The sequence below is a fragment of the Gavia stellata genome, unplaced genomic scaffold, assembly GCF_030936135.1.
Source record: "Gavia stellata isolate bGavSte3 unplaced genomic scaffold, bGavSte3.hap2 HAP2_SCAFFOLD_34, whole genome shotgun sequence".
Lineage (NCBI taxonomy): Eukaryota > Metazoa > Chordata > Aves > Gaviiformes > Gaviidae > Gavia > Gavia stellata.
The window spans coordinates 5,135,859-5,160,218 of record NW_026776320.1 but is presented as its reverse complement, the minus strand read 5'-3'; the positions used below and the strand labels follow the sequence as shown (position 1 = coordinate 5,160,218).

The window sequence follows — 24,360 nt, the reverse complement described above, 5'->3', positions numbered from 1 at the left end:
TGCACTTGGTCTTGGCGAATCTCACAGAATCACAGAATCACTAAGGTTGGAAAAGACCTGTAAGATCATCAAGTCCAACCATCAACCAACACCACCGTGCCCACTCATGAGGTTCACATGGGCCTGCTCCTCAGGCCTGTCAAGGTCCCTCTGAATGGCATCCCTTCCCTCTAGCGAATGAACTGCTCAGCTTGGTGTCATCTGCAAACTTGCTGAGGGTGCACTCAATCCCACTGTCTGCGTTGTTAATGAAGACACTAAATAATATTGGTGCCAGCACAGACCCTTGAGGGACCCCACTCGTTACTGGTTTCCACTTGGACATTGAGCTATTGACTATAACTCTTTGGACGTGGCCATCCAGCCAATTCCTTATCCATTGAACAGTCCATACATCAAGCCCATCTCTCTCAAATTTAGAGATAAGAATGTTGTGGAGGATCGTATCAAAGGCCTTACACAAGTCCAGGTATATGACATCTGTAGCTCTTCCCTTGTCCACTCGTGCAGTCACTCCATCACAGAAGGTCACTAGATGAGTCAGGCATGATTTGCCCTTGGTGAACCCATGTTGGCTGTTTCTAATCACCTGCCTGTCTTCCATATGTCTTGACGTATCTTCCAGGAGCATCTGTTAGGTGATCTTACTGGGCATGGAGGTGGACTGCATCTGTTTATAGAAATCTACGTAAAAAAACATTTGGGTACTTGCACTGTTCACTTGTGTTGTGGAAAAATAAGGCTATAAAGTGAAGGATGTTTCTTATACATACTTGGTGCTTTCTAATTTGGGGATATGCTTTCTAATTTGGGGATAGTGTTGCATCTTGAGGAATGTGTGTGAAGTATGCTTACTAAGTACGTGTATACAGCTGTAGAGCTATGAAACGGGACCTGAAAATCACAATACACTTAAATGAATGTAGGTCATAATGCAAAACCTTTGTGTGCTTTGCTGTCTGAACTGTTGTACTGATCTGACCTGGAGTACACCCCTCCAGTGTCCTCTCTCTTAAGCCCCTGTCCAGTGGCCACTGTCAGAAGAAATTGGCAGAAATGGTAATTGGCAGAAGTTCCATCTGCGACAGAGTGCGCCTGACAGCCCTTTTGGGGCTAGAAAGGCCCGGCAAGAGCAACTTCTTGTCTGGGTCTCACCCGCAAATGTTTCTGCCTTAGTAAGGCTGCGTGGAAGTACATTCCACAGCTTCATTATGCACTTGTGTGAGAAACACTTTGATGACCCAGGCAGCAGCTGTGAAGCAGTGGATATCTTCTGGAACTTCCTGTTGCAGGAGAAATGGCAAATTGTCCCTCGCTAGTTACCATTTAGGTAATTTCTTTTTGTAATAGATGGTTGTCATAGCCTTTCTTTCCTATTGTGCCCTCCCCTTCATGTTTCCTCTTGCTGGATGGAAGCCATTCTGTACTGGCGAGCATCCTGCTGCCCCTCTCTCTCCTCTTGCCTTCTGAGACTGACTGAAGGAGCCCTCCATACAGACACTCTGTTGTTGTGAAGGATGACAAAATGCTGGGTTTTCCTTCTTTCCATAGTCCTGAAACCGTATTTGCCTTTTTGGTCAATACCGAGTATTAAGCTGACATTTACCAAGTTTCTTCTGCAGTGTTTTCCACACAATCCTGATGGTGAGTTGTAAACAAGCTGTGCACATACAGGGTTTCCCCACCTGGTGTGTTATTTTGCATTTGTTAATACTGAGTTTCATCTGCTCGTTTACCTGGTCACTTAGTATTGGCTTAAAGCTATAGATGATAGGGTTGAACTTTCTCATTTGTTGTTCCCAGACCAAATCTCTTTCCACAGACAAATATATAATTTTTGATTCCTCAGCTTCAGAAACCGGTCTAAATTAAGGGTTTATGTCATGGTTAGCATGCCACAGTTCCACATTTGGATTCTTTATAAGCATCTGGACCAATACCACCAGGCTTTGGCCTTTCATTATTTCATGGAAATACTCATAAACTGAACACTATCTTAGCTATGACGACAGTCTCTCAGACTCATTTATTTTAAAAAGATTAAATTTTACTGGTTTGACAATATAGAAGTAAAAAATTAAAGATTGAGGGTTTTTTTTCTGCTATAGCTTTATCTTACATTACTTTAAGATGTGCTCTGCTATGCAATTACTTATTCTCCTGGACAGAGACTGACGCCACTTTAAACATTTACCTACCTTTTGATATGTCTGTTTGTATCTATCTCATTCTGAGTTTAAAAATTGATTTGGCTTTTGGTGTCACCTGAATACTTAGGATGCATTCATTACAGTACTCTATGGTGCTTAGTCCAGCTTATTAAATAAAAACACACACTGTCAGAGGCACTGACAACACACTGTCAGATTTTTTCCGCTACGATGGAAGTGTCACCTTTCAGAAATACAGTTCAACAGTACTTGCCTGTCCAGATACTTATTTTTCCAGAACAAGTTTCTTCCTACGAAACAGCACTTTACAATGTAGACTAAGCTAAGAATGGTGTGGTATTGTGTGGATCTTTGTGCAATATAGCTGTTTGGTGACTACTGTGTGATTTGCAAAGCTTCATGCAGGTGTGAATCATGTAGACACTTTTTAGATGTCTAAAGCTTGAACAAAAAGGCCTTGTTTAAAAACATTCTGACATTAAAAAGGCAAATTAGGAAAATATGTCAGGAGACAAATTGGCTACTCCATCTAGTGAATTGGCTAAATTACAACGGCCTTTGCAATCTTCCCTATTGGCTTTAGAAACTAACCAGTGGCTGTTGTCAAACATATTACCAACATGGGAAAAGGTCAATGTGGAAGACCATGAATTTCGTTGTAGATGCACTCGGTGTGGCCCAAGATAACCTATCTTTGGTTCTCAGTTGTATCCAGGCTCAACTGTGGGCGCAATCAGTGGCCGCTTCAATCATAAGAGAGGGTGAAGAAGGCAATCTCCCCACCGAGATTCGGAAAATAATTTGAGATAGTGCCACTGATTTAGAGAAAAAACTCCAGTCCTGGTGGAATTTGGTAAACTTTACCCACGATCCCATCACAAGTACAGCCACAACTTTTGTATTAACTAGACATAATGCTTCAATATATTCCATCTACCCTGTTATTGCATCAGGATTGAATCACAATGGAACCATACTCTATCCATTTGAACATAGAGTATGGGCCCAAGAAGTGGGACAGAAATGGCAAACTGTGGATTTGGATTCTTGTATTGTACGAGAACAACAAGGGTTCATCTGTGAAGGTAATGCAATCAGAGGTCAGGATATCTGTTTAGATACTGAACAAAATCATTTTGAGTCATTTTGAAACTCGCCCTGACAAAAACCCTGAAACACTGCTTATATAGATGTATGGGTAAGGGCTGTGTATGTTTGAGAACAGCTTGTGATTTTATATCCGTAGATGATGTAGTTATACATACTAGGAATCACTCCAATTTTTGTGTTTGCAATTTCACTGAAATCACGGGATGTGATTTTTCTTACTTGGCTCCAGTCACATCTCACCAGCTCTTGCAATCGAATTATACATTAACTCAGGAACTGTTGCCTGCACCCATTGGAATGAATCTCACTTTAGTGAAACAATTGCTACAACAACCAGGATTTAATCAAAATTTTGAAAAAGGTCAAGGGAAACAGACACAGAACTTTAATAACTGTTCATCACAATGTGGAAGAAATACACTGTGTTTTAGAGAGGGTGGAAAAGGTGCGGAACATAAATGGTGGGACACTCTTTTCGGATGGTCACCTACTGCTACAGGCATCCTAAATAAGTTATGCCACCCCATCGTTATTCTCCTGATACTGATTTTGATCAGTCTTGTTTTCTCAGTAATACTACATATCATAAATTGGAGGATGATGAATCGATTAACTCGTTTGGCATCTATACTTGATGCACATAATCAGCTTAACTGATTAAAATGAACGTATTGAAATAATTTTCAAAATTTCACAGGGGGGAACTTTTGTAAATACTCTGATTTTTAAAAAAAATAATCAAGAATTAATCATATAGAAAGGTTAAATTTGATTAATAAATAAAATAATAAAATACAAATGCATATGTTAGGATTGTTCCGTTAGAAACAATAACCATAGGAACCTCACCAGGGAGTCGCTGTTCCATACTAAGGAACTAACAGTAATGAGATGGAACGATGAAGAACTGAATAGAAAAGTCTGGTTTGAGTGCCGTGACAATGTGACCTGATATGCACCAATGATGCTGCTTGGAAAATTCCTTACCTTTCCCATCTTGATTCAAATATCAAGAATGCCAATCAATAGATATTAATAGAAGTAACCATTGATTATTTTAAGGATGGATATTGATAGAATAGTATAATCCAGAGAGCGATTAATAAAAATTAAATTTTATATATTCTGTATGAAGGTAACGAGGTATGACTTATCTGTGATTTCATCATAAACTAACTGCTGAACAATGTAGCACTGTGAATAGGCAGGATTTGCTTGTCAAGAGAATGATAAGTTGTAGACCTGGTCAGGAAACCGAGGAAAACTTAAGAAGATTCCAAGAATGGAATTTTGCAACCAACCTGAGCAAAGATGGCGTTCAACTAAAGGACACCATGAGGAAGACTATGGACGATCACCAGAGGACCTTAGACGACCACCTGTGTACCTGAAGGCCCATGCCTCACGAGCTTTTACATATATTAACGAGTTCTCGGAAATCGTATGAATATGTTAATTGTTTCCTGGAAATATGATGAATATGTATACTTTGATTGTATATAACTTTTGTAGCAGAGAAACTAGGCACGCACACGTGGTGGAGTGATCCCCTGTGCGTCCAGCGCTGCAATAAAGAAGTGCCTGCTCACCTACATGCAGTGTATACATGACTTTTTATATTGCAGATTTGTAACAAACTGGTATTATTTTTCAGCTCACTATGAAAGGGAGGAAAGATTTTTTGCCACAATACTTCCTTGCAGATAAGGATAACCTGAATGAAAATATTTTTATTTGCTCAACATGACCTTTTGTTTTGAATCAGAACAACAATAAGCTCTGTTGCTCAGAAATGGGGCTTCTGGGGCTAGAAGCCAAATTCTCGTACAGATTCCCCTGGGCTGACCCCACCACTGCTGAGTACAACACGTCACCTCTGGGAGGTGGATGCACTTACACATACAGCAACAGCTCTGCAGAAGCTGGGTTTAAGAGCCCTTACTCCCGCCTTCTCTCTACCCCACGCACCTCCCTCCACCACACTGACACAGCCATTGCAACGCCACACAGGGAACCCGAACGGGGAAGCGACCTGGTGGAAACAAGAACCTGAAAGAAGCTGCACGTTCTTCCTCAGCATGTCACGTACTTGAGACTGCTTCTGAACATAGGCTTAATTACAGCAAAAACATTTCAACTGACAGAAATTGGGTCCTACCACACCAGCTCAGGTAGGTTCCCGAGACTGTCATCGTGATGGCTGCCGCAATACAAGATGAACACTCATACATGTCGTTAGCCATTGGATTTTCAGGTGCTTCTCCCAGGATCAATAGCATAAAACTCAAAAATTGTTCCAGAGCAAAGGTGCACATATTTTTTGAGAAGATTACTTTGATCTAAACCATTTACTGAGCTCACTGCAAATGCAATGCTCAGCGCTCCCACTTATTTGAGTCTGTATCCAAACAAATGCTTTTAAAGTACACAGAAAGATAGGGAAAAATATGGGAGAAGCATTTGTTTGAGGTCTACCCTACGTGAAGTCTAATGTGCAAGGAAGGTAAGACTGTTTTTTTTTTTTTTTTAAAGACCGGCATACCTCTGCTGCTCCTGAGGCAAAGGAGATTGTCAGAAAACAGCTGCCAAAACACAGTGCAATGACCAGAATAGGAACAGGAGGAACTCAAAATGACAGGAAGCAGAATGTGCAAGACAATCTCAAACGGCGGAAGGTGCCCAAGTTAGTAAGTTCCTCAGAAACTTGTTGTCTAGGTGCAGAAAAACTAAAAAAGACCTATCCTGAAAAAGAGAAGAGCCCTGTACCTAGAGCACAATATTCTATTATTCTGTCTTTAGATATGAATCAAAGGGGTACATTTGTAGAAGATCAAAGAGGAGTACTATCTTGTTCTTGTCTGTTTGCCATTTGCATGAAGGGATACTGGGGTTTGGACACGGAATTTTCCCTGCAAACAAGACCTTGACTGAATTTCTCCATCCTTCTGGCAGATCCAGGTAGCTGTTTCAGGAACACAGCGGCAGAGGGAGGGGGAAGAGGAAAAGGAGAGGAATGCTTTTTAAGGGTAACCACATCGTAGCTGTCAAGTTTTTAAAAGGTAATGTGCATGGTGACTGCATCAGCTGCCATATGACCCATCCAGCTGTGCCAAATGCGAGGTAATAGGTAAAAAACCTCTCACGCACTCCCCAAATTTGCTCCCAACCTCGACTGTATACCTTTTATGACTCATGATGCCCCAAATATGTCTCAATTTCTGATGATTTTTTTGGGGCAGGATCTTAGAGACACGTTGCTGAGCAAAAGAGTTGCTGCTCATAAGGTATTTTATAAACCCAGTAGAATAGCATGGGAAAGACCCCAACAGTAGTAGGTGATATATTATGCTTCTGAAAAAGTAGTTTTTTCCTCTTGATGATGTTTGAAAAATCCACATATCACTTTTCTCACTGAACGTAGCCGAAGCCAATACTGTCAGAGCAGGAGCGGGGAGTGGGGGAAGGACAGAGACAGAGAGAGAAAGTCTGATCAGTGTGGGCTGGTCCACAACAGAAGAAGGAACCAACTACTAAATAGATCTCCTAATTTCCAGAAGGATTAGGTCTTACTGGAAAAGACCTCACAAATGGGTGAAGCATTGCCACGAAACCAGAATTCTCCTCTTTGATTCACAATGAGCACAGGAGGTTGTGAAGAAAGCAGTGAAACACAGAAAGTGCTGTCGATTGACTTTAAAAACCCTCCCACGAATGGGACAACAACAGTACTTTATAAGCTTGGTCATAGTAATAATTTTTGAAGAGGGTACTGAACAGCATGGGGCAAAAGAAGGATGGGAAAGGACAGTCCAGTTAGGAGACATGTTCTCAGCTGTCTCTCAGACCCCCAGATACGAGGCTAGCAAGACATGCGACAAACACTGAAAGTATCCTGAAAAAGGCAGATTTTAAAAAGCGTACAGAGAAATCTAAGCTACTCATCTCAACACAATTTATGAAACATTCTTATAATCAAGCAATACAGGAAATTCCTTCCACGAACGGGGAAGACAGTCTAAGCTCTCAGTAACTATGGTATTGGCAGATTCACGTCACACCAAGCCAACTCATGCCAAAAAAAACAAACAAATCCAAAACAAAAAACACCACATGAAAAACAAACCAAGACATTCCCAAGCACCCCAGTCTTCCATGTTCCCCTCACTGCACTTCTATGAAACATCTCACAAATCAAAGAAAGTTAGCAGAATAATGCTCTTCATCTAGTACAGAATATTTCTTTAACTTTTTTAACAGTATATGAACATGTCCAAGACTTAAAAGCATTACATTTTGAACTACACAGTGCCTAAAGAGCACAGAAATAAGAAAACTCTCTTTCTAGAGTAATTTCTACACTGCAAAGCTAGGAACCAATTTTTTTAGCAGTGCAGTAAATGTCGAGAATGTATCAGACTGTAAACGATGCCAAATGCCACTGAAAACACTTAGGACACCACTTTCTGTTATTGCTATTCAGTGTATATTCATTCTGTCACATAATTACCATCTGGAGAAGCTGCACGTTCTTCCTCAGCATGTGACGTACTTGAGACTGCTTCTGAACATAGGCTTAATTATAGCAAAATCCTTTCAACTGACAGAAATTGGGTCCTACCACACCAGCTCAGGTAGGTTCCCGAGACTGTCATCGTGATGGCTGCCGCAATACAAGATGAACACTCATACATGTCGTTAGCCATTGGATTTTCAGGTGCTTCTCCCAGGATCAACAGCATAAAACTCAAAAATTGTTCCAGAGCAAAGGTGCACATATTTTTGCAGAAGATTACTTTGATCTAAACCATTTACTGAGCTCACTGCAAATGCAATGCTCAGCGCTCCCACTTATTTGAGTCTGTATCCAAACAAATGCTTTTAAAGTACACAGAAAGATAGGGAAAAATATGGGAGAAGCATTTGTTTGAGGTCTACCCTATGTGAAGTCTAATGTGCAGGGAAGATTTTTTTATTTTTTTTTTAAGACCAGCATACCTCTGCTGCTCCTGAGGCAAAGGAGATTGTCAGAAAACAGCTGCCAAAACACAGTGCAATGACCGGAATAGGAACAGGAGGAACTCAAAATGACAGGAAGCAGAATGTGCAAGACAATCTCAAACGGTGGAAGGTGCCCAAGTAAGTTCCTCAGAAACTTGTTGTCTAGGTGCAGAAAAACTAAAAAAGACCTATCCTGAAAAAGAGAAGAGCCCTGTACCTAGAGCACAATATTCTATTATTCTGTCTTTAGATACGAATCAAAGGGGTACATTTGTAGAAGATCAAAGAGGAGTACTATCTTGTTCTTGTCTGTTTGCCATTTGCATGAAGGGATACTGGGGTTTGGACACGGAATTTTCCCTGCAAACAAGACCTTTACTGAATTTCTCCGTCCTTCTGGCAGATCCAGGTAGCTGTTTCAGGAGCACAGATGCAGAGGGAGGGGGAAGAGGAAAAGGAGAGGAATGCTTTTTAAGGGTAACCACATCGTAGCTGTCAAGTTTTTAAAAGGTAATGTGCATGGTGACTGCATAAGCTGCCATATGATCCATCCAGCTGTGCCAAATGCGAGGTAATAAGTAAAAATAGTCTCACTCACTCCCCAGATTTGCTCCCAACCTCGACTGTATACATTTTATGACTCATGATGCCCCAAATATGTCTCAATTTCTGATGATTTTTTGGGGCAGGATCTTACAGACACGTAGCTCCGCAAAAGAGTTGCTGCTCGTAAGGTATTTTATAAACCCAGTAGAACAGCATGGGAAAGACCCCAACAGTAGTAGGTGATATATTATGCTTCTGAAAAAGTAGTCTTTTCCTCTTGATGATGTTTGAAAAATCCATATAACACTTCCCTCAGTGAACATAGCCGAAACCAATACTGTCAGAGCAGGAGCGGAGCGCAGTGCCAGATGGCTGTGGGGTCATTAAATTACTGAAGAGCTGCACAGATCCACGGGCGGCTCTTTGTGCAGGAAATAAATAAACAAACAGATAATGTTCCAGACTGGAACTATTAGCCTAACGAAGTCAAGGCAGTTCCAGTGCTTAAATGTGGATTACACGGCAGGAAAGCCTGTTGTTTAACCAGTCTGACACTTAATTTCTTTTTTCTCCCTCCCCCACCCCCCCTTCTTGAAAAGCGAGCGAGCGAGCTGAGTTAAACATATGGATTCCTATTGTTAAGAAGTATGGTTGCTTTCGTTTCACTAGGTCCTTGAGTGGAATTAAGACTACTCCCCTCCTCTCCTTTCCTCCCCTGCAAGGCAGACATGACCTAAAGATGAACCGAGTTTGCCTAGTGGCGGTGTTCATTTCAGTTGAAAGGAATGTTGTCAGTGCTTTCATAAATGTTAATTGAGATTTGTTTGCAGCGTTAACCAGCGGAATGCCTCAAACCAGCTAGAATGTGCGATTCTAGAATAGAACGATTATTCTAGAGAGCTGGGCTTTTGTGACATACAGACATACAGCTGTGCAGTAAGTCTTGCTGGCTCACGTTTTCTGCACTTACACTTGGTTTTCCCTCTTTCTGTCATGAAGGTTACCATTAAGGGTATCGAAAGAGAGCTCATCTGCCCAGCATGCAAGGAATTATTTACCCATCCACTGATCCTTCCTTGCCAGCACAATGTCTGTCACAAATGTGTGAAGGAAATACTCTCTGCATTTGAAGACTCTTTCGCTGATGGAGGCTCTGAATCCTCTAATCAGAGTAGCCCTCGAATTCAAAGCTCTTCTTCTAGCATGGACAGGATTAGTAGATCAGGTACGTATTGGAATTTATGCGTGTTTTCCTTATTTTATGTGTTCGACTGACTTGAGCCGAATTGCGTCTGCATTGGTAAAATGTCTTCCCGGTACTCCTGATGCAGTTAAAGAGATGACTTAGGGATAGTGCGAGTCTTGTTCATTCTGTGGCAAGAACAATGGGAATATTTTTAAGGACAGTGCACTCTATTTCATATATAATAGATCAGTCTTTGTGGCGTCCTGTAAATCTTTGTAACCATTGTATTTGTTTATTCCTGTATTTCAGTTACATTGAGATGCAGTAGCATCATGTTCAATAGCGTTGATGTTGAGGTGTAGATTTCAGCAGTTTTATTGCCTGTCAGTGGTACTGTTGAGGTGGTTCTCTCAGGTTTCGGCCAGCCTAAATTGAGTAGTTCGACTTCCTTCTGAGCCTCTGCAGACTTTGCAAATGATGGGTTTGTCCTACCCAATTCATTATGCTTACAATAAATCATTTTCCATAGATGATGGTTATTGCACGGTTGCAGAATTGGGAGACAGATGACTGTAAGAAGACTGCGCTAACCGCCTCTTCCAGTGTGGTCTGCTCTGGAAGCTTTAAGGAGCACTCCTCATGCTCTTTGTGATGTCACACTAGAAAGATTCTTACAGCTGTTGTGTAATCCACAGATGAGTTGTTCTTTTACACAGGTACATCGAAAGTACTTCTTGAAAGAAACCTCATCTTGGCTTTTAGGCTTCCTTCTGACGTAACTGTCCACTTTAAAACCGCAGTCCGCAGTGATCTGGAAGAGTCGCCCACAAGACAAACCCTAAAGCTGTGTCTTGTATTTCGTATGTTACTAACGTTCATCATCCCCTTCCCAGTTTTCAAAGCTCAAATATTTTATTTCACCCACTTCTTTTAAACAACTCTTGAGTTGTTAGTACTGGTACTCTTTCAGGATCAGTTTGATAAGCAAATGCTGTGTTTGCTGTAGCTTGGCAGGTTGAGGCTTGCATCATTTGAGGGAATCCCCAAACGAAATAACTAGTTGTCTTCATTACAGTCCTGTTTTCTGGATATGGGGTGCACAGCCCCACAATCACTGTTTAGCTCTGCATACATTTCAGCTGCTTTCTCAGCTCTCTCTACCTGCAGCGTTATGTGAAGTTTGAATGAAGAGAGCCCACTGGTGACTGCCATCTCCCAAATCCAAGTCTAGTCCCTTTTTTCCTCAGTAAGCATGATGTTCTGTCGCGGCATTGTATGCATGGACTGAAGCGGTCACCGGTTTCCGCTGCAGCTGTCCACTACATGGTTTTACAACGTGGACATCAGGGCACCAGGTTGGGTGCCTAAGGAGTGGTGGGCGCACCGTGGGTGACCTGACCTCCTTGTGAGAACTGTGGCTTGCCAAGTGTGGCAGTATCAGACAGGCTGTGCGTGGGGACCAGGCCCCCCATGCTGCTTTCAGCAGTGTAAGTAAGGAGGTAATCCTTAATCTTCCGTGGAAAGCTGCCCTCCAGCTTGCTCTCTGTCGGGCAGTAGAAATAGTGATCTAGCATGATGGGGTGCGCAGGCAGTGCTGTGGCACCGTCCACGCTGTGCACAGAGGAGGCAGAGCTCCCTTGGGAACCTGACATTTAGATGCTACTAGATGTCACCCATACTGTTCTGTTAATGCAGTCTAGCTGTTCTGCTCAGAACCTACAGAAAAGCATGAGACCAGCTGAGTTTGAGACTGACATTTATTCATGCTCTGGTTGTGGCTTCTTAGCTGATAGTGATGCATAACTACCATGGGGTACATTTTGAAGATTTTTAAAGGAACTAGTTTCTTACAGGAGTGTTGGTTTGTTTTTTTAAAGAGACTGGAAAGGGCGTGAGAGGTAGGGAGGTTTTGGATTGTTGGGTGAAGCACCCACAGAAGAGTGACACAAGGCAAGTGTCTTTTGGATAGCATCAAAGGACACTTCAAAAAGAAATGAAGCATCAACATTTCTGATGGGAAGATCCTCACTAAATACAGATGGGACCAAATTTCACTTTCTGAAGAAGAACCAGTTTCAACACTAAGAATTCAGCTTGAAGTCATACCTCTATTTACAAATTAGTTATACCAACATGCAGTCATCTCAAGGGGATCTTAAAACCATGCTCCAGCTCGAGAGAATGGTTTTTTATTTCTTTGTAAGGGGAGGCTGAGAGGATACATGTTAAGCCTAAACACTGGCTTAACCTGCTTCAGTAATACATAAAGGACTAATTTTGATAGTTGTGCCCTGTGGGTTCATGAGTGAGACATGGGGATGCACTCTCTGTTTGATAGCCTCAAGAATGTTACCCTGTAAATAGTTTTTGGGTCTGTGTGAGCCATCCCCTGGAACAGGCTCCAAAGAATCCCTAGGCTTGCGACTTGACTTGAGCCTTGGATCACTTTATTTTGGAGAAGAGGGGGAATTTGTGCATAGCTGTTTCGTAGGAGTGCAGCTTCTCTACTGTCCCCTTTTGAAATGAAAAGAGATAAGCTGTACCCTTGTGTAACCATGCAGATCTGTGGTTCCCCAGTTCAAGGTAGAGGAATCTCTCAGACATAACCGTCTCAGCATCCCCTTTGGTGTGCGGGGCTTACTTAGCAACCCTCCTTTATCAAGGCCGTTCAGCAAGGGCCAAGTCAGCCTCTACGTATTTTGACTGAATGATTTGGCTGAGATTTCGTACTGGTGATATCTAGTTCTCTTGTTTTCCTCTTTAGATTTGTATGATGCCTCTTGGGGTAAGCCAGATAAGTTTGACTCGGCCAAAGCAAACTTCAGGGAGCTCCAAGTTGGCTATATTTGTCTGGGAATAACCAGTCTCACTCTGGGAATAGACATCTTACACTTCAGCGTGTTACGAAGCTGTTGCTCTCTATGTGCGCAGCCAGTTAGCCTAAAACCAACTGGTTTCCGGAAGGTTTTGTGTTTAGTCTTTTGAAAGGCTGCGGCTTGAGTGCATGAAAAACTAGACGAAGAAGATAGGATTGGAATAGCTAAATTAACCTTACCATAGAATTAAGTTTTAGAGCAGTAGTTTGTAATGCCCCCTGAACTCAGACATTACACTACCTTGTCATGGCAAATGTATTCTCTTTGGCTTGGCAGAGTGCATATGAATTGGTATTGTACTGGTTTGGATGATGTGCTAGGATAGTTTGAAATTGGTTCATAAATTCCTGTGCTTCTCCCTTTAAAATCTAAACCTCTTCTGTTTACACTCCTCCTAAATCAGGATTTGGTGTCTACACAGGCAGAAAACGTAATTCACTGACTCCTAGATCGAGTCTGTTTCCTTGTCCGGGTTGCCAGCGGGATACTGATCTCGGAGAACGTGGCATCAATGGCTTATTTCGCAACTTTACTTTGGAAACCATTGTGGAAAGATACAGACAGGCAGCCAGGGCAGCCATTGCTATTATGTGCGATTTCTGCAAACCTCCAGCTCAAGAGTCCACAAAGAGCTGCATGGACTGCAGGGCAAGCTATTGCAACGAATGTTTCAAAATACACCATCCTTGGGGAACTGTGAAAGCCCAACATAAACATGTAGGACCAACCACCAACTTCAGACCCAAGGTAAGTATCCCGTATCTTACAGAATTTGGGTTGCAGCATTTGCATATAGCTTCAGACATATCTGTGCAATGGTAGTTGCTTTTTAGGACCGTTGTTCCTTTTTTGACTATTGCTGTTATTCATTGAGTGAACCATAAGCTTTTGTTCTTGCTGACAGCATGACTGCAGTTTTGAACATGTCTGCCTGCACAGACGATTCTCCTGAAAGTTTCCTTCCCTCCTCGCACCTCCCCCCGAATCCAGCAGTCAATGACAATGGGATAGCTTATTGCATATTCTGCTGAATGACAGTCTTATGTACCAAGGTGCTAGCGAGACTGGTGTCTTTGGGCTTTTCACCATAGACTAAGATAACATTTGGGGCTTGAGAGTTGGTTTCAGAGATGGTTTGCAATTTTAGCTTAGTGTGTCCATATTTATGCTACTCACTTCTATTTTTGAGCCCTTTCCTGTCCTTTCTTGTATGTGTGTGCGTGTGTTAAAAGATGATGCTTTTAAAGCTTGACTGTTGGCACTGATGTCGTGTTCTCCTCCTTGACATGACACTGAAAAGCTTTCTCAAGAGCTTCTCTTTGATAACATGGAGTAGATGCCCCAAATGTCTTTCAGTGCTCTGGAATGAGGCAAAGCATTTCTTTTTTTTTAAAACACACACGCACACATGTGCACAAGCACACCCACCCACACCCACCCACCCCCTTTTAGACGGTTTTATCTGTTGCTTGCGCTTGGAGTTGAGCAGCACTTTTTTTGCCTCTTCGAGCAGTTACTTCAACGTGTTCAATTTTTGAAAGATTACTTTTAGCAAACACCAGCTTTTTCGCAATGCTGTTTAAGCTGCTACTGGAATTAACGCTCAGCATGAACAACTTGTAATTGGAGTCAGACAGAAAAAATGAAACACTGGAGCCTTTTATCTTTAAAATGACTGTGACTGGTGGTGTGGCTGCATTTCATCTGTTGCTCCAAGAGCAATGGCTATGTGGCTGATCAGAGTCTAGCTTAAATTTAAATCATTACAGTATTATGTCAACTCCTGCTTTAAGACAGTTCGTAGTTGTTTCAAGAGATGCTGGCATGGACACAGTTAAATTTGACAGCGTGGCTGTGTTATATATTGCATTTACAGCTCTGAACAGGAGTGTAGGGAGCTTGAGGCACGCAAACAACTTCAGGGATTAGCAAAATGGTTGATTGCAGTATGGAGGCTACATGATGTGTACACAGACATCGCTACAGGTTTACTCACTGTGAACCTCGTGAAACTGTGTGTGTTCATCTGCTGGCTTTCACTGGCATAGACAAAAATAAAAGGTGGAAGATAAACTGAATATAAAGAATCCACTGATGAAATCAGATGCTGCTGTGGGGTGATTTAGTGTTTTGATGGTTTGTTGGCCACCTCAGTTTTTGGAAGTACACCTGCATTCTCTCTGCTCTCTTTTTTTTTCAGATTTTGATGTGTCCAGAACATGAAATGGAGAGGGTAAACATGTACTGTGAAATCTGCAGAAGGCCTGTTTGTCATCTTTGTAAACTGGGTGGATGTCATGCAAACCATAGAGTAACAACCATGAGAACTGCCTACAAAACCCTTAAGGTAAAAGTAAATATTGTTGGACCTGGCCTTAAGAAGGGGAAAAGTACTGAGCTTCTGGTGTAAGGGCAAACTCCCTGTGGCAGGAAGCCAGGATGTGTGTTTAGAGGACACTGAACTAGTCATGAGGCATGCTGTTGTGCAACATCTGTTAATATCTATATTAGTGTGACATAGCGCACTTCTGAGAAACTGTATTTTCTATGAGGCTTGAAACATAACCTCTTAAAAGTCCTTCCACCTTGTTTTAGCCAACTAAAGTATAGCAGTACTGACCAATGCAAAAGGTTTAAGCAGTTTCTACTTTACAATCTAGCTTTTTTCAGGTAAGTGTCCTTGTGGCTTGGATTAGCTGATACTTCAGAAGCACTCCTGAAAAATTTGCATTGGAAGTATCTGTTGGGACCTTGTATGTTTCTGAAGTTGCATAGCTGTTAATTCGCAGTACAACAGGGAAGACTTGCAAACATTGCTTTGTTGTTAAAGAATGATTGCTTCTACCTCCTCTTCTTCCTTTTCTTCCTCTCTTGCTCACAAGAAGAAAAAAAAAGGGGGGGCGGGGGGGGGGGAAGACCAGACCAGCCTGCCTTGTGCTCTTTGGCCTCCTTGCCTGTTTGCAAGGCTTTTCCTGTACAGCTGTTAACTCTTGCAAGTCAGGAAATGCAGAGACACTCATAAGTTCATGCTTTGAACCACTCATTCTTCTAGCAAATCTTACTACAAATGAGTTAATAACTAACGTGGCTTTTCTGTAAGTTTTAGTAACGTCCTGAAGCCTCATGTTCCTAGCCTAAGAGAAGGTGACACTTGTGGCTGGGGAAGACTGAGCCAGCTGAGGCTGTTACCTCTTGTCCTTAGAGGCTGTTACCTCTTGTCCTTAGAGGCTGTGCCCCCAGTCCTGCCCACATCAGTGGCCTGATGTCCCTGTGCAGTCATTGCGGGTCACTGAGCAATTCTCCGCAGGGGTGCTGCTCATAACTGGTGGCAGGCTGTTGTCCTTGTAACTAGATAAAGCGAGTGCTAGCTGGATGACCTGCCTGTGCTGGTTGTCGGTTTGGGTGGGATACCCTTCTTCTGCTAGCTCGCTGTTTTGTTTTAACAGGAGAAGCTTTCAAAAGATATTGAGTACCTCATCAGTAAGGAGAGCCAGGTGAAAGCTCACATCACACAGCTGGATCTGCTGCTGAAAGAAACAGAGGTAAGAGTGTCTTCCGTGTTGTCTGGGGATAGCCCTTGCAGGGACACAGCAGAGACTCAAACTGTTTTCACTGAAGTGTTTCAAATCCTTTGGCTTTTTTCAGTTAGCCAGTAAAACAATTTCTGAACAGTTTGTGTTAGTCCTGAATCACAAATGGTAAGACCTAATCCTGACAGTGTTGGAAATATGGGCAACATACAGAGGGAAGTTAAGTTTTGGGTGCTGCTGTAAATTTAATTGAAAGAAAGCTTGTTTGATACCTTAATCAAAGAGAGGTGGGTTAGACTTACAGCTCTTGTGTATTAACGGTGCTTCACAATTTACACTGGCTGTTTGCCGCCTTGAGGATGTTGCAATAAAGTCAGAATGAAGAGTAAAATCTCCCTGCAGAAGAGTCAGAGCTGGGAGCTCACGTACAAGCTGAAAAACACAATGGCAGAAATTGCAGGAGCTCCTGGCCCTGCCTGTATCTTGATAAAGATTGTCTCTGTGCTTTGTAGTTCCTTTTATCCAGGGCACTAGTTAGAGGTGACCCTACAGTTCTGAGGGCATATGTGAGAAGCTGGGCTGGACCCCCGTCGCAGTGTGGTTGGGGAAGGTGGAGGAGCACCTAGCTCTTGGGCATGAAGACTTCAGAAACTGACCTGTTTTTACAGTGCTTTTCCATGAGCTGTTTAGACACGTGCTATGCGTAACTCAAGACATAATCAGAGGAATACTTTCCTGCTCTTCGTTCTCTGTGTTGATCCAGTAAACGCTCACTAGCTTGGGTGCAGTGCTGATCACATTTTCAGTGCTGATGGGCATAACAAAGCTCATTAGTCTTGCCTGTCAAATGGATGACTAGATTGCTGTGATACCTTGAACAACTTGAGGTATGTTTCTGTACACAGCCACAGTGCTGTGGAATCTGTCTAAAATGTCTTTTGTTCCCTCCTAGTGCAACAGTGAACGAGCTAAAGAAGAAGCATCTCAGAGCTTTGAGAAATTATCTCATGTCCTAGAAGAGAAGAAGTCCGCAGCTCTTAGGGCAATTGAAACTTCTAAGAATTTAAGGCTGGAAAAATTGCAAACGCAAGCAGAGGAATATCAAGGGCTCCTGGAAAATAATGGCCTTGTAGGATATGCTCAAGAGGTGCTTAAAGAAACTGATCCATCTTGTTTTGTTCAAACAGCAAAACAGCTTCATGACAGGTATCTTCATTATCTTCTGTTTGAAGTACAGATACTGTTCCAGGATGTCTGGTCAGTCATATTCTTTTGACACCTGCTAGCAAAGTACTGAATGCAGTACCTTGTATTGCAAAGGCTCAGAGATGGTCCCAGTACCGTTCAGTAGAAATTGCTACATTACAGTGTGCGTTAAGAAACAGCAGTCAGGAGGGGCTCTGTCCTGTGACAACACGTGGCCTTGTTCAGTAGGACTGCACTGGAAGGGTAGCCCATTCAGCTCACTGACACATTCCTTTGCTCAGAGATTGTATCGGGTATTTGCAAGTTAATCTAACAGGTCTCTTCTGGCTTTAAAGTCTTTGATCTTAATAGCTGTTCTCCATTAGCGCTTCACATCTATTGTGTTCTTTGAACATAATGCCCCAAATTGTTAAAATGCTCTACCAGCTGAACGATTACCTCTTCATTATCTTTACACTGATACCTTTACACTGCTGTACAAAAGACCTTAAATTTTGCATTTGAATTCTGTCTAGAGAGACAGAAATTTCTGGGAGACATCAGTAAGTACATGAAAACAGCACTTTTTATAAAGCAAAACCTAGCATTTTTAGTTTAAGGAATGCACACATGTGAATTCCTTTTTCTCTGTTCTGCCATCCCTTTGCTTCTGTGCTTTCAGAATCCAAAAAGCTACTGAATCTCTGAAGAGCTTCAGGCCAGCAGCTGAAACTACTTTTGAAGACTTTGTGGTGGACATAGCTAAGCAAGAAGAGATCCTTGGTGACTTGTCCTTCCATTCCAATGGTAAATTGCGAGAGCATCAGGTCTTTCTCAAGTTACGACTTGAAGGGCTTCTCTGGAAAGAGGCAAAACTTATGCAGGGCTGCAGCTGCAGAACTCAGTCTTGTGACTTGCATTGTCCCTTCTGTCTCTGTGATCCACAAGGCATTACCTGGCAGCAATGCTAGCTTCAGCTTTGAAAAAGAAGCTAAGATGCCGTTGCATTCAGTACCAGTTTACATTGGCTTCCAAAACATTGTAGTTAAGTAATACTAGGTCTTCCTAGAAGCTTTTTGTTAACATGACAGAAAAGAATAGGCTTTTAGATGCTTTTTTAGCTGCCAGCAAAAATAAACAATACAACTTTCGAAGTAAAAACAGAAAGTAAGGGATTTATGTAAGTGCATGAATGGAACCATCCTCATCTGTACTCTTTAACGGATTGAGTCAGATTTCTGCCCCCACCCCCACCCCCCCCAAGTGCTATAGCCACTCAACAAAGGGCTTGTATGGTTAATTCTAAAACAACATATATCTAAATTTGAGGGTTTTTTTCTCCTGAATCTCTGGCATTCCAGGTCTAGAAATACCAGAAATCAATGAAGAGCAGAGCAGAATGTACAACAAAGCTCTGATCAGCTGGGAATGCCCTGGGAAGACAGACTCAGCTGATCTCTATGTTCTTGAGTATCATAAGCTTAATGGAGAAGAGGAGAGTGCGACGTGGCAGGAGATCAAAGTTTGCAGCAAGAGCAAAGTAATATCTGATCTCGATGATGACAGCTCCTATGCCTTTAGAGTTCGAGGATATAAAGGGTCCATCTGTAGCCCTTGGAGCCGAGAAGTTATTTTGCGTACGCCTCCAGCTCCAGGTATTGGGTTTTCTTCTGTCCACAAGGTGTTGAATCTGTGTCTGTCGGTGTTAAGAGCTGTAGGTGGTTTCCAGTAGTTCCCAGACTTCTACTCTACTGTTACCGGTTGCGTAAATGTTTAGAAGCACTGTTAACAAACAGGTTAAGTAGGTGGCATGCTGAGACCGTTTTAGCTTGCATGACGTTCCCGGTAGCCTTTAAAAGTGAGAAATTCTGATGCCAGCATGACTTAAAATGTAGTTTATAAGCACAGAAGGCCAAATACTTAACTAAGAGGAAATTTTTTTGGATACTGTTTTTCAGTTTTCAGTTTTCTTTTTGATGACAAATGTGGGTACAACAGTGAACATCTCCTGCTGAACCCAGGAAGAACCTCTGTGGAAAGCAGGGCTGGATTTCCTCTACTGCTGGGATCTGAGCGCATGCAGGTCGGATGCTACACAACCCTGGATTACATCATTGGCGACACCGGGATTGCCAAAGGGAAGCACGTCTGGGCTTTTCGTGTGGAAGCCTATTCATACCTGGTGAAAGTGGGAGTTGTTTCTAGCAACCAGATACAGAAATTGTTCCATAATACCCATGATGTGACCAGCCCAAGGTAAATTGCAGACTCTTGCTCAATACATGTTTTATATAAGGAGATGGCTTTTTAAAAAATAAGTTAAGAGTGAGTCTGGTCGCAATTAGTACACAAGGTGAACCTAACTAGTGGAAAGTAGCTTGAAGGATATGCTGTAAGCAGGTTGTCCTGTTCATCCCCTGCTATTAGCAGAAAGGTGTTGTAATTATCCAGAGTCCTATTTTCATTCTTTTTGGGAAAGAAATGAGGTTCCTATAGATGTCAAGATGTGCCAGTTAAAGCAAGAAGGTAAAAAAAAAGCATCACTTGCAAGATTGAAGCAATGTTTAATTGTCAATAGTAAGACTCTGCCTTAATTTCCTTAGCATACTAGGTTTGGCAGCCATTCAGAGGTACAATGTTCACTGTGTGTATCTGTGTATCTTTGCTGTAGCTTGCGTCACGGTGGATTCCAAGTCACTGGCTTATCCCAGGCTATACGCTTGCATATGGTACTGGAGTGCTACTGTTCCCAAGCCAAAGTACAGTGGACAAACCAATAAAAAGATTTCAGCTCTGAAGTATGGTTGTAGTAAGCCTGGATGTGTCTAGGAACTGCAGGCTGGGAAGCTATCTCCTGAGGACTCTTAACTTTTTCAGGAATGTAAAAAATGTATCAGCTTCCTCCTGTGTAACATACTGAAAGTGTAAGAACGCCTGTGTCTTGAGCTGCTTAAAGCCAGACGGAGGCTTTTTGCAAAGTGAGAAATTAGATCCTGATTTCCTGATTTCTTTTTCCTTATCCACACAAATACCTGGAAAACTTTGGCTGACACAAATCCAATCTCCCCCCAGACATCCCAAAAATGCAAACCTAGCTAGGGATTGTCGGCACAGAAGAATGTGTGCTTCTCCAGTGTGTCTTCATCTGGTGACAGAAGTAGGGGGCAAAAGCATGTAGACTGAACAAATCTGGCCACAAACTTTCCCCAGTAACCAGCTGGGAAACAGGGGTTCATGGAAACCTCCAGGCAGAGCACTTTAAAAAAAACCAAACCACCAAACCAAAAACTTAAACCACTACTTTTTGTGTTGTGAATTTTAAAGACAATGTAATACAGCAGTGGTGAGGAAAACTCATAGGACAACAGTCATGTTAAATGTATTTACTCGTGTCATTTAACATTATGTAAATGAAGTTAAACATACCTTGTCTGTAATCATTAGTCATAGTCGCTAAATTACTTTTCAAGTTAACTAATTTGCTATACCTGTAGGTTCATTAATGATTACCTAGCATGAGTACATTTAGATACATCCGCTCCTTAGTAAAGCCTTCTGTGGTCTTGTCCTCGTTAGTGTTTAGCTGTTATTTATTGTCTGAAGTGGCCCAAGTGAGTGTTCTCCACCTACTAAATGCGTCTTCCCTCCTGGCTTAGGTATATTTTTACCCCACAAGGTTTTGCAGGTGACCATGTGGTGTTTCTTGTCTTACAAAAATGTTTTCTCCAGTTCACATCACTGATCCCCCTTCAGAATTTGACAAAAGCAAATGGTTGTTTTTCTGTTCTAGGTACGAGCAAGACAGTGGTCATGACAGTGGGAGTGAAGATGCCTTCTTTGACTCACCACAGCCTTTCACACTGGTCACTTTAGGCATGAAGAAGTTCTTTATCCCCACAACACCTGCTGCCCCCAAGGATCCAGCGAGCAGAATCCTTCCCCTGCCATCGTGCTTGGGCATCTGCCTCGACTGTGACAAAGGCAAGGTGGGGTTCTACGACGCAGGCCGTATGAAATGCCTTTATGAGTGCGAGGTGGACTGCTCTGGCATAATGTACCCAGCATTTGCCTTAATGGGTGGTGCAGCAGTTCATCTTGAGGAACCTGTCACAGCAAAGTACGGGGAGTACCACGACGACATCTAGTGCAGTGATCTCTTCCCATTGCTGTTCTGAGGTGGAAGACGAGAGAGAGCAGAAGAATTCTACCTTAGTTTTCACTCCTGATTAATTACATTCTGTCCACATGTTGCTTACAAGCCTCTGGGTCATGCTTTTTTTAAACAAACGGTTCAGACACGTCCCACACTAGTGGGAAATGTTCTTCCAGGAACTCTCCTGCCTTTCTTGTGATCTGTGCAATGCTTTTCTCCACAGACTTTCTTCCCAGGGGGAAGCAGGGAAGAAGTTTGACTAGCAACCAAAATTACTCTTCGGGGGTAGAAATCTACCTTTTGTGTAACGTAAATCCTTACATAGTCAGTTTTGCATTTAATGAAATCAAAGCTGACAGCATGTGATTGCCATTCTCCTTTCAAGAAATCTGCCTGAATGCCTCTGAGGGGTCAAATGCTTTCCAATTAACCCCTGAGCACCAGGGGTTGGGCCCTTCAGCACGAAAGAACATTTGCAAAAATACAGTATAAAGCAGGGAGAAATCAGAACTGCAGCTGAACGTTTAGGTTTTATTTGGAAAGAGGAGGGTAAACTAGAATCTGATTGCATGTCATATACCTTTAATGTGACGGTAAGCTAAAACTCTAATTCTGACACCTGGTGTCGTGTAGTTGGTGGCATAATGGTAAGTTTCTTGACTCTTCCAGGCTTTTACTATAGGCTATATAAAAATATATAAAGTGCAATTCTACCTTAAACATCAGACTCACTTTAGAGTCCAAAATCAGAAGTGTTTGCATGTGTGAGTAATTGTACCTGGTATTTAGGCAAAAGCATATGAGTTACTGACATCAGTAATAATATGTGAACTTTTAAAAAAACATCAGGTATTTCTTTTAATACTTGTTTCTATAAGTTAACTTTTTGATCTAGTAGCAGCTTGGTTTTTTAGTAAGAATGTTAAAAATGCACTGATTAAGTTCTGAGACCCGATTTCTGCCTTAAAGGATGTCTCACCTCAGATTTCTGTTCCTCTCCTTTTAAAAACTGTATCACATAGTAGTTTTGCGTAGAATCATAGAACCACAGAATGGTTTGGTTTGGAAGGGACCTGTAAAGATCATCTAGTCCAATCCCCCTGCCATGGGCAGGGACATCTTTCGCTAGATCAGGTTGCTCAAAGCCCTGTCCAACATAACCTTGAACACTTCCAGGGATGGGACAGCCACAGCTTCTCTGGGCAACCTGTTCCAGGGTCTCACCACCCTCACCATTAGAAATTTCTTCCTTCTATCTAATCTAAATCTCCCTCTTTCTGTTTAAGCCCTCTTTATATATTGAAAGGCTGCAATGAAGTCTTCCCTGGAGCCTTCTCCAGGCTGAGCAACCCCAACCCTCTCAGCCTTTCTTCACAGGGAAGGTGTTCCAGCACTCTGACCATTTTTGTGGCCCATTTTACATCCCCCAGTCTGTACTGATACTGGGGATTGCCTGGACCCGAGTGCAGGACCTTGCACTTGGTCTTGGCGAATCTCACAGAATCACAGAATCACTAAGGTTGGAAAAGACCTGTAAGATCATCAAGTCCAACCATCAACCAACACCACCGTGCCCACTCATGAGGTTCACATGGGCCTGCTCCTCAGGCCTGTCAAGGTCCCTCTGAATGGCATCCCTTCCCTCTAGCGAATGAACTGCTCAGCTTGGTGTCATCTGCAAACTTGCTGAGGGTGCACTCAATCCCACTGTCTGCGTTGTTAATGAAGATACTAAATAATATTGGTGCCAGCACAGACCCTTGAGGGACCCCACTCGTTACTGGTTTCCACTTGGACATTGAGCTATTGACTATAACTCTTTGGACGTGGCCATCCAGCCAATTCCTTATCCATTGAACAGTCCATACATCAAGCCCATCTCTCTCAAATTTAGAGATAAGAATGTTGTGGAGGATCGTATCAAAGGCCTTACACAAGTCCAGGTATATGACATCTGTAGCTCTTCCCTTGTCCACTCGTGCAGTCACTCCATCACAGAAGGTCACTAGATGAGTCAGGCATGATTTGCCCTTGGTGAACCCATGTTGGCTGTTTCTAATCACCTGCCTGTCTTCCATATGTCTTGACGTATCTTCCAGGAGCATCTGTTAGGTGATCTTACTGGGCATGGAGGTGGACTGCATCTGTTTATAGAAATCTACGTAAAAAAACATGTGGGTACTTGCACTGTTAACTTGTGTTGTGGAAAAATAAGGCTATAAAGTGAAGGATGTTTCTTATACATACTTGGTGCTTTCTAATTTGGGGATATGCTTTCTAATTTGGGGATAGTGTTGCATCTTGAGGAATGTGTGTGAAGTATGCTTACTAAGTACGTGTATACAGCTGTAGAGCTATGAAACGGGATCTGAAAATCACAATACACTTAAATGAATGTAGGTCATAATGCAAAACCTTTGTGTGCTTTGCTGTCTGAACTGTTGTACTGATCTGACCTGGAGTACACCCCTCCAGTGTCCTCTCTCTTAAGCCCCTGTCCAGTGGCCACTGTCAGAAGAAATTGGCAGAAATGGTAATTGGCAGAAGTTCCATCTGCGACAGAGTGCGCCTGACAGCCCTTTTGGGGCTAGAAAGGCCCGGCAAG

The 24,360-nt window shown here is 42.4% G+C and overlaps 1 protein-coding gene across 1 annotated transcript; it reads left to right on the top strand.

Moving 5' to 3' along the window:
* The first annotated feature begins 1,056 nt into the window (after positions 1 to 1,056).
* Positions 1,057 to 21,747, top strand: LOC132320874 (E3 ubiquitin-protein ligase TRIM36-like). The gene is made up of 11 exons (XM_059834499.1): positions 1,057 to 1,089; positions 9,837 to 10,050; positions 11,855 to 11,866; positions 13,291 to 13,634; positions 15,088 to 15,234; positions 16,334 to 16,429; positions 17,370 to 17,623; positions 18,285 to 18,409; positions 18,964 to 19,257; positions 19,561 to 19,858; positions 21,393 to 21,747. The coding sequence occupies exons 1-11, from the start codon at positions 1,057 to 1,059 to the stop codon at positions 21,745 to 21,747; spliced, it is 2,172 nt and encodes a 723-aa protein (XP_059690482.1).
* Positions 21,748 to 24,360: the final 2,613 nt, after the last annotated feature.